This window comes from Etheostoma cragini, unplaced genomic scaffold, assembly GCF_013103735.1.
Source record: "Etheostoma cragini isolate CJK2018 unplaced genomic scaffold, CSU_Ecrag_1.0 ScbMSFa_4108, whole genome shotgun sequence".
In the NCBI taxonomy this organism is placed as follows: Eukaryota; Metazoa; Chordata; class Actinopteri; order Perciformes; family Percidae; genus Etheostoma; species Etheostoma cragini.
The window spans coordinates 6975-17055 of NW_023268446.1; the positions used below are offsets into that span (position 1 = coordinate 6975).

The window sequence follows — 10081 nt, forward strand, 5'->3', positions numbered from 1 at the left end:
GCTGATATACTGTATGACATCATCATCTCAGCTGTTATGTTACATCATCTCAGCTGTTATGTTACATCATCTCAGCTGTTATGTTACATCATGTCAGCTGATATACTGTATGACATCATCATCTCAGCTGTTATGTTACATCATCTCAGCTGATATACTGTATGACATCATCATCTCAGCTGTTATGTTACATCATCTCAGCTGTTATACTGTATGACATCATCATCTCAGCTGTTATATGACATCATCATCATGTCAGCTGATATGTTACATCATCTCAGCTGATATACTGTATGACATCATCATCTCAGCTGTTATGTTACATCATCTCAGCTGATATACTGTATGACATCATCATCTCAGCTGTTATGTTACATCATCTCAGCTGATATACTGTATGACATCATCATCTCAGCTGTTATGTTACATCATCTCAGCTGATATACTGTATGACATCATCATCTCAACTGTTATATGACATCATCATCATGTCAGCCGATATGTTACATCATCTCAGCTGATATACTGTATGACATCATCATCTTCATCTCAGCTGTTATATGACATCATCATCATGTCAGCTGATATGTGACATCATCATCTCAGCTGTTATGTGACATCATCATAATGTCAGCTGATATGTGGCATCACACCTGGATCTGGCTGAAATACTGTACTATGAGTACTGCAGTACCTGGATCTTGTTGACGTACATGTACTATGAGTACTGCAGTACCTGGATCTTGTTGAAGTACATGTACTATGAGTACTGCAGTACCTGGATCTGGCTGAAGTACATGTACTGTGAGTACTACAGTACCTGGATCTGGCTGAAATACATGTACTATGAATACTGCAGTACCTGGATCTTGTTGAAGTACATGTACTATGATTACTACAGTACCTGGATCTTGTTGAAGTACATGTACTATGAGTACTGCAGTACCTGGATCTTGTTGAAGTACATGTACTATGAGTACTGCAGTAGCTGGATCTTGTTGAAGTACATGTACTATGAGTACTGCAGTACCTGGATCTTGTTGAAGTACATGTATCATGGATACTGCAGTACCTGGATCTGGCTGGAGTACATGTACTGTGAGTACTACAGTACCTGGATCTGGCTGAAATACATGTACTATGAGTACTGCAGTACCTGGATCTTGTTGAAGTACATGTACTATGAGTACTGCAGTACCTGGATCTTGTTGAAGTACATGTACTATGAGTACCACAGTACCTGGATCTTGTTGAAGTACATGTACTATGAGTACTGCAGTACCTGGATATTGTTGAAGTACATGTACTACAGTACCTGGATCTTGTTGAAGTACATGTACTACAGTACCTGGATCTTGTTGACGTACATGTACTATGAGTACTGCAGTACCTGGATCTTGTTGACGTACATGTACTATGAGTACGGCAGTACCTGGATCTTGTTGAAGTACATGTACTACAGTACCTGGATCTTGTTGAAGTACATGTACTACAGTACCTGGATCTGGCTGAAGTACATGTACTATGAGTACTGCAGTACCTGGATCTTGTTGAAGTACTGCCCGGCCTCGAAGGGGACCACGTTGTAGGTTGAGATGCCGATGACGGGTTTATCCGTCGGGTTCTTCGCTCGGTAGAACGCCAGCGCCGTCTCACCGGGGACCAGCTGCAGGGGGGGGGGGTACCGTTAGAGACCACACCATGCTCATATACCCGGGGGGGGTGTGTGTCTGTGTGTGGCTGTTTGTAGGTGTGTGTGTGTGTGACTGAGTGTGTGTGTCTGTGTGTGTCTGTTTGTAGGTATGTGTGTGGGACTGTGTGTGTGTCAGTGTGTGTCTGTGTGTGTGTGTGTCTGTGTGTCTGTGTGTGTGTGTGTGTGTGTCTGTGTGTGTCTGTTTGTAGGTATGTGTGTGTGACTGTGTGTGGGACTGTGTGTGTGACTGTGTGTGTGTGTCAGTGTGTGTGTCTGTGTGACTGAGTGTGTGTGTCTGTGTGACTGAGTGTGTGTGTCAGTGTGTCTGTGTGTGTCTGTTTGAAGGTGTGTGTGTCTCTTTGACTGAGTGTGTGTGTCAGTGTGTGTGTCTGTCTATAGGTAGCGGCTAGCTGACGCTAATGCTAGCTAGAAGGGTTTCTGGAGCGCTACCAAGTCGTAAGTTGTGACTCGAAGTCGTAAGTTACGGACTAAATATTGTGTCTCAAACGCAGCATCACCCTGAAGATAGTCATCGTCACTCCCTCACTCGCTCTACCACACACGCAGAAAGTTGCTCCATCTAGATCAGAAGCATCGTTCTTACAAAGATCTCCGTCTGCTGCGGTCTGAAGTTCCACTGCATGCTGGCGTGCGTGTCTGCGTTGAAGCTGATCTTGAGAACGCGATCCTTTACCGGCGCCATCGTCTCCACCTGATCGGCGTCGTGTCCGGCCACCGCCGTGCCGCCGAGCCCCGACGCCTGCAACACGGATAAGAAAGGAACTTTTAACGTGTATAGAGCAGCATATCTCCCCCAGACTCCATGTAAATAATCAGTACTTTTAGTGTGTATAGAGCAGCATATCTCCACCAGACTCCATGTAAATAATCACTACTTTTAGCATGTATAGAGCAGCATATCTCCACCAGACTCCATGTAAATAATCACTACTTTTAGCGTGTATCCCATAATGTTTTTAGACACAGACAAAGTTAACCTTTGATGTTTTTACCTGGCAGTAGAGCCTGTAGAGCGGCACGGCGGCGTACGACAGGCCGATCATCCCCACGCCGGCGGCCGTGATGTACGTCAGCACCGTCTTGTTCCGGGTTTTCCACTCCTCCTCCTGGGACTTCCTGCCTCGGGTCTTGGTGCCTCGGCTGTGCACGGGGGGGCGCGGGGGGAGCCTCCGGCGCAGGAAGTGCTCGGCCTGAGGGTGCAGCGGCGTCCTGGAGGCGTCGCAGCGGAGCGTCCGGACGCAGCGCGGCAGCATCACGGAGGCCTGAGGGCGGAGGGGACGCAGCAGCAGCGGCAGCAGCATGGCTGCAGGGTGAGGGTGGTAGTACGACTCTCTGGCAGAGAAGGGAGAACATTAACATCTAATAACACAGTCTGTTGGTTAATCAAAGGAGAATAAAAGTCATTAAACAAAGAAGAAGTTCTTTAAAGTCCACACCTGACAGGCACACACACACACAGACACACACACACACACACACACACAATTTACTGCTTCTCACACACACACACACACACACAGACACGCACACACACACACACACACAGACACACACACACAATTTACTGCTTCTCACACACACACACACACACACACACACAGACACACAGAGACACACACACAGACACACACACACAGACAAACACACACACACAGACACACACACACACGCACACACACACACACACACACACTCAGACACACAGACACACACAGACAGACACAGACACACACACACACACACAATTTACTTCTTCTCACACACTCACAGACACACACACACACACACACACAGACACACACGCGCACACACACACAGAGAGCGAGAGAGACCACAGGAAGTATGAATGAACGTCTGTGTTCCAGCCAGCAGAGATGGGGACTAGTCCCTAACCCGAGCCAGGGATTACTTCCTAGAGCGAGCCCGGTAATCCTGTTTCGGTGAAGCCGAATTCCCCCGCGAGCCCCGCCGGTTCTCACCATGTCTCCAGTTATGATTTAATCTTCATTTCCATTTATTAAAACCAGAATAAGTCATAATTAGCCACGTTTTTAATTGAGGTTCGTGAGTTTTTTGTTTTTTTAACAGCACGGTTGAAATGGTTCGCGGGACAAATCGACAGTAATATGAATTATATTACTCATAAATAACTTATTAATATTAAATGTACACGTTGATACATTTACGAAACATTAAGTTACCGCGAGACTCTCTGACGTGCAGTATCCGGGACCGTCTGACCTTCTCTATCACGTAATCACACTGCTGACTTACGTCATGAACGTCAACGGTTTATACGTCATTCGTATATAATATAATTATAATATTTAAGAAGATACCTTTGAAGAAACTCCCGTTATTCACCGCACCGGGAACACAGCACCGGACATGTTTGACGGACGCACACAAACACTTGTGCAACTGGTGCAACACATAATTAGATCCCCGTTACACACCAGTCAAAAGGTTCCGCGGGCAGAGTTCCGCACACCCGGACATGTTTGACGGAAACACACACGCGCACGCACACACACACACACACACACACACACACACACACACACACCCCTCCTCTGCTGGGACAGACCACGTTGTCTTCCTTTGATTTGTTGCATAATGACTTTTGAGATCATGATTTAGATGATTTTTTTTAAATAATTTTTTTATTTTAATTGTATTTTCGGGTTTACATGACAGACAGTTACCCCCCCCCCCCCCCCACACACACACACAATACTCATGTCATCATCACTAAGGGACCAGACAGACAATTTATTAATTTAGTTCATAAAGAGTCCACGAGACGGAGCAGAGGATCCACCATAAGGTCCCGGGACCATGAAGTTAGGAGGTCTCTGTATACTTTATAATACTCTCAATACTTGTAATACTCTGTATACTTTATAATACTCTATACTTATAATACTCTCTATATTTATAATACTCAATACTTATAATACTCTGTATACTTTATAATAATCTCAATACTTATAATACTCTGTATACTTTATAATACTCTATACTTATAATACTCTGTATACTTTATAATACTCTGTATACTTCATAATCACACATATAATACTCTGTATACTTTATAATTACAGTTATACAGTCATACATATTCATAATCCTCGTGACAGATTAAAACAATTTTTATTCTGACAAGACAATCAGAAATTCATCTTTGACAGCGAATAACATTTAATACATTTAATACATTTAATACATTTAACAGATTTAATACATTTAATACATTTAATACATTTAATACATTTAATAGATTTAGATTAATAGAAAAGGATTTCTATTCAATTTTTTTTTCTACTTGTTGCAAAAGTCTCGTCAGATCGGTCTGTGACAGGGACGCCTCCTCCTCCTGCGTCTCCTCCGTCTCCTTTGTCTCCTCCTCCTCCGTCTCCTCCGTCTCCTCTGTCTCCTCCTCCTGCGTCTCCTGCGTCTCCTCCTCCTGCGTCTCCTCCGTCTCCTTTGTCTCCTCCTCCTGCGTCTCCTGCGTCTCCTCCGTCTCCTTTGTCTCCTCCTCCTGCGTCTCCTGCGTCTCCTCCGTCTCCATCCAGGAGGGAAAGTTCTTCACATGGCTTCGCTACCTCTGTCCTTCCTCATGGGCTTGAGCTCCTGCTGGGTGGTGGACTGCGTCCCCGAGGACGGCACGTCCCCCCCGCTGTCCTCTGGGTCCTTGGTGCAGCGCAGGGCGCGGGGCAGCGAGCCGATCAGGGCCTTCCTGAACATGGAGCTGGAGAAGACGTAGACCACGGGGTCCAGGGCCGAGTTCAGGAAGTTCAGCCCCAGGGACACGATGTTGAGCTGGGTGAAGGTGTAGAAGGAGGCGCAGTCCCGCGGCCGGTACGAGCGGATGACCCACACCCCGATGGTGGTCACCGTGGTGGGCAGGAAGCATACCATGAACACCGCCACGATGGCCACGCACACCCGCATCGCCTTGCGCACCTTGTTGGCCTTCCCCATCTGCCGGCCCTTCAGGAAGCCGGCGATGCGGATGGAGCAGAACAGCAGCATCGCCATGGGGATGATGAACTCCAGCACCGTCAGGATGCGGTGCATGGCGACCAGGACGATGATGGCGCGCGACGCCTCTTTGTAAGACGTGAAGAAGAAGCACTGGGTTCTGCTGCCGCTGCCCTTGATGTGGTTGTACGCCAGCATGGGGACCCGAGGACCAATCACCAGCAGCCAGACCAGCACCGACACCCACAGCGCCTGGAGCTTCGTCATGCGGTTGAACCGGTGGTGGGGGTGGACCACCTGGGAGAAAAGGGACAGATATGGGGAATCAATTTACATCTATTATGTATTATGTTATGTATTTTACATCTATTGTGTATTATGTTATGTATTTTACATATAGTATGTATTATGTTATGTATTTTACATCTATTGTGTATTGTATTATGTATTTTACATCTATTGTGTATTCTATTATGTATTTTACATTTATTGTGTATTGTATTATGTATTTTACATCTATTGTGTATTCTATTATGTATTTTACATCTATTGTGTATTCTATTATGTATTTTACATATATTATGTATTGTATTATGTATTTTGCATGTAGTATGCATTCTGCAGCAATCGGCGCAATGACTATTGTTTCTCATACGTATTATTTTAGTTTTTCGTCCCGCTACTAGTCCCGCGGCGTTGCCAACACGCGCACACACAATACATCAAAACGTGTGTGATGGTCGGGAATGGTGGGCTATGACTTTTCTAAGAGATTTGCAGCGCGGTTTTCAAAAAATCGGCAAAAAACGGTGAAGAATTTCTCATTGACTTGAATGGGAAATGTTCGGGAAATCTCTCAACATCGCTCCACCCCCCCTCTTTGGGACCGTGCTGCATCGCCATACTTTACCGTAGAAACATGATTAAATGTTTAAACCGAAGACAAGACTTTGGCCTTTATTGGGCTGAATGGGCGTTCAGATATCAAGCACGGTTTCTCCCAAATCCCAGTTGACGCATCGTCCCGTTTTCAGACCGTCTCAGATGTTCCAATGTGTGTGTATGTGGGGAATGTTCAGAGCTAGAGAGGAGCATATAGAGGGGGGGGGGCTGCAGAACTATTCTCGTAAAGTTTCCCAAACAAATGTCTCTCTCTCCTCCAGTTTTAACTCTTCAGACATCATAGTTGGTCAAAATGTAGGAAATCTTGTTCCGGTGCAGACATGTCACTATGGAGTCTATCAGACGTAAACTTTTGGCTCTGTTTGCACCAACTGCCGATAGAAAACATCAGGGGAAAACTGTGGATTCTAAACTGAAGAAATCACCATAGCAACAAATTGTGACACACACACACACACACACACACACAGTAAATAAACTTATTTTATCCCAGCCTGTAAATACAACTGTTCATAGTGTACATATTACTCTACTTCCTATTTTAATTTGTGTGTCTTTTTCTATCCTAATTCTATTTTATATACTTTTGTGTACATTGAGCTGCTGTTGTGACACGTGAATTCCTCCATTGTGGGATCATTAACGGCTATCTTATCTTATCTTATCATTTAGGAGCAACAACGTGTCAAAGAGCAGAAGACACATTTAACAACTGTCCAGTTGTTAAGGTAAGCTGGCTACAGTATGTGAGACTAGAACTAACCCGACCAGCACTACTAGATGCGGTAGTTACCTTAAAGTAGCGGTAGCAGCAGTAGTAGTACCTTAAAGTAGCGGTAGTGGCGGTAGTAGTTACCTTATAGTAGAGGTAGTAGCGGTAGTAGTTACCTTATAGTAGAGGTAGTAGCGATAGTAGTACCTTAAAGTAGCAGTAGTAGCGGTAGTAGTACCTTAAAGTAGCAGTAGTAGCGGTAGTAGTACCTTAAAGTAGCAGTAGTAGCGGTAGTGGTACCTTAAAGTAGCAGTAGTAGCGGTAGAAGTTACCTTATAGTAGAGGTAGTAGCGGTAGTAGTACCTTAAAGTAGCAGTAGTAGCGGTAGTAGTACCTTAAAGTAGCAGTAGTAGCGGTAGTGGTACCTTAAAGTAGCAGTAGTAGCGGTAGTAGTTACCTTATAGTAGAGGTAGTAGTGGTAGTGGTACCTTTAAGTAGCAGTAGTAGCGGTAGTAGTACCTTAAAGTAGCAGTAGTAGCGGTAGTAGTACCTTATAGTAGAGGTAGTAGCGGTAGTAGTACCTTAAAGTAGCAGTAGTAGCGGTAGTGGTACCTTAAAGTAGCAGTAGTAGCGGTAGTAGTTACCTTATAGTAGAGGTAGTAGCGGAAGTGGTACCTTAAAGTAGCAGTAGTAGCGGTAGTAGTACCTTAAAGTAGCGGTAAATCGCCACCACCGTCATGAGTGCGATGCTGGCCGAGCGGTTGGAGAACATCAGGAAGAGGTTGACCCGGCACATGACGTCCCCAAACACCCAGTGGCCCCTGAGCAAGGCATCGATCCTCAGCGGCACGCTCGCCAGGACCAGGAAGTCGGCGATGACCAGGTTGAAGAGGAACAGGGTGTTGGGATTCCAGGCCTTCAGTTTGAAGCAGAAGATCCACAGGGCCACTAAGTTTCCCACAAGCCCCAGTATGACATCGATGGTGAGCACCGGGGGCAGAATCACACCCTCCAGCTGGATCCCGACGGGGGGGCACCCGAGGATCGGGGTCGTCAGGTTCGACCTGGTGGTGGTGAAGTTTTCATTTGGCTCCGTTGGCATTTTGGCAGATCTACAAATCTACAAAAAGCAGTAGAAACATATTTATATTCAGCATTTATATTAAAAACGACATCCAATTATCCTTAAATTATAGACTGGTCTAGACCTGCTCTATCTGTAAATTATAGAGAGGTCTAGACCTGCTCTCTCTGTAAATTATAGAGTGGTCTAGACCTGCTCTATCTGTAAATTATAGAGAGGTCTAGACCTGCTCTATCTGTAAATTATAGAGAGGTCTAGACCTGCTCTATCTGTTAATTATAGAGAGGTCTAGACCTGCTCTCTCTGTAAATTATTGAGAGGTCTAGACCTGCTCTATCTGTAAATTATAGAGAGGTCTAGACCTGCTGTATCTGTAAATTATAGAGAGGTCTAGACCTGCTCTATCTGTTAATTATAGAGAGGTCTAGACCTGCTCTATCTGTAGATTATAGAGAGGTCTAGACCTCTTGTAATGAATTGAGACTATAAATAAAGATTAATTTAAGGGTTTTGTGGTAGAATGAGGAGGAAATGAACCGTGTGACCACGTAGAGGAAAGTTTCCAGATTTAGGAAATTTGCCACTTCCACTTTTTCACATTCTTCCCTTTTTCTGCCGAATGAACTCGGTGACATCTGCCGAGTACATTTGGAAAAGTATTTTCTCTTCTCCAAAGATATAAACACGTTGGGTTCAATGCCCGCTTCTCTGATCATTTATATAGAAAACATCAAACGGTAAAATGGATTATTAAGATCTGAACCCTCGTGTTGAAAACCATGAAAAGAACATTTTTTGTCACTTTTTCAATGTTGTGTGTTCTTAAATATTTTTTGATATTTTTAATGTTTTTTCCAAAGTTTTTTGATATTTTTGACGTTTCTTCCTAAGTTTTGTATGTTTTGTCACCAACGTTTTTTTAAATATTTTTTTCAAGGTTTTTTGACATTTTGGTGTTTTTTGCAAAGTATTTTGATATTTTTGACAGTTCTTGCAAAAGAAATTGATATTTTTTAAATTTTATCAAAGTGTTTTGATATTTTTTCAAAGTTTTTTGGCATTTTGGTGTTTTTTTCAATTTTTTTTGATATTTTTGACATTTATTGCAAAAACAATTATATATTTTTTATTTTTTCAAACGGGTATGATATTTTTTTGATGTTTTTTCCAAAGTTTTTTGATATTTGTAATGTTACTTCTAAAGTTTTTTGATATTTTTGGTGTTTTTTTCCAACACATTTTTAACGTTAACATTTCGACGGCTCATTTTTTGTCACTTTCCCAAGAGTATGTGGATTTTTTTTTAAAGTTTTCTCCGACATTTGTTGACATAGTGGAGTAACTAAAGTAACTAAAGTAACTAAACTAACTAGTAACTAAAGTGTAGAAGTAGAAAGTAACATGAAAAGATTTGAGTAAAGTACAAGTACCTCAACATCTGGACTGAAGTACACTACTGCAGTAAACGTACTCAGTTAATTTCCAACGCAACTAACTCGAGATATTAAAACATAAATATATAAATATTTAAATGTATAAATATTTAGACGTATAAATATATATATATATATATATAACAGAACCTGAAACATGAAATATTTCCCTTTAGAGAGACAGAGGTTTCCAGAAGCATCCAAACTCACCCCGTCGCCGTGGTGACAGCAGTGAGTACTATCTGCTGTCT

The 10081-nt window shown here is 43.2% G+C and overlaps 2 protein-coding genes across 2 annotated transcripts; both read right to left on the minus strand.

Moving 5' to 3' along the window:
- Positions 1–1507: 1507 nt before the first annotated feature.
- On the minus strand, positions 1508–4212 carry LOC117941050 (cytochrome c oxidase assembly protein COX11, mitochondrial). Its single transcript, XM_034866145.1, has 4 exons — positions 4054–4212; positions 2707–3017; positions 2298–2453; positions 1508–1666 (listed from the first exon to the last, which is right to left on the minus strand). The coding sequence occupies exons 2-4, from the start codon at positions 3013–3015 to the stop codon at positions 1523–1525; spliced, it is 609 nt and encodes a 202-aa protein (XP_034722036.1). The 5' UTR covers positions 3016–3017; positions 4054–4212; the 3' UTR covers positions 1508–1522.
- A 1030-nt stretch (positions 4213–5242) lies between these two features.
- On the minus strand, positions 5243–8429 carry hcar1-3 (hydroxycarboxylic acid receptor 1-3). The gene is made up of 2 exons (XM_034866150.1): positions 8020–8429; positions 5243–5995 (listed from the first exon to the last, which is right to left on the minus strand). Exons 1-2 carry the CDS (start codon positions 8413–8415, stop codon positions 5303–5305), a joined length of 1089 nt encoding a protein of 362 aa, XP_034722041.1. The 5' UTR covers positions 8416–8429; the 3' UTR covers positions 5243–5302.
- Positions 8430–10081: the final 1652 nt, after the last annotated feature.

What these genes read in the sequence shown, in the direction of transcription:
- LOC117941050 (XM_034866145.1), bottom strand. Translation starts at nt 3,015, where the DNA reads ATGCTGCTGCCGCTGCTGCTGCGTCCCCTCCGCCCTCAGGCCTCCGTG. An exon ending in TCTACAGGCTCTACTGCCAG is followed by an intron (nt 2,454 to 2,706) that starts GTAAAAACATCA and finishes TCCGTGTTGCAG; the next exon opens with GCGTCGGGGCTCGGCGGCAC. An exon ending in CGCAGCAGACGGAGATCTTT is followed by an intron (nt 1,667 to 2,297) that starts GTAAGAACGATG and finishes CCCCCCCTGCAG; the next exon opens with CTGGTCCCCGGTGAGACGGC.
- hcar1-3 (XM_034866150.1), bottom strand. Translation starts at nt 8,415, where the DNA reads ATGCCAACGGAGCCAAATGAAAACTTCACCACCACCAGGTCGAACCTG. An exon ending in CGATTTACCGCTACTTTAAG is followed by an intron (nt 5,996 to 8,019) that starts GTACTACTACCG and finishes CTTTTCTCCCAG; the next exon opens with GTGGTCCACCCCCACCACCG.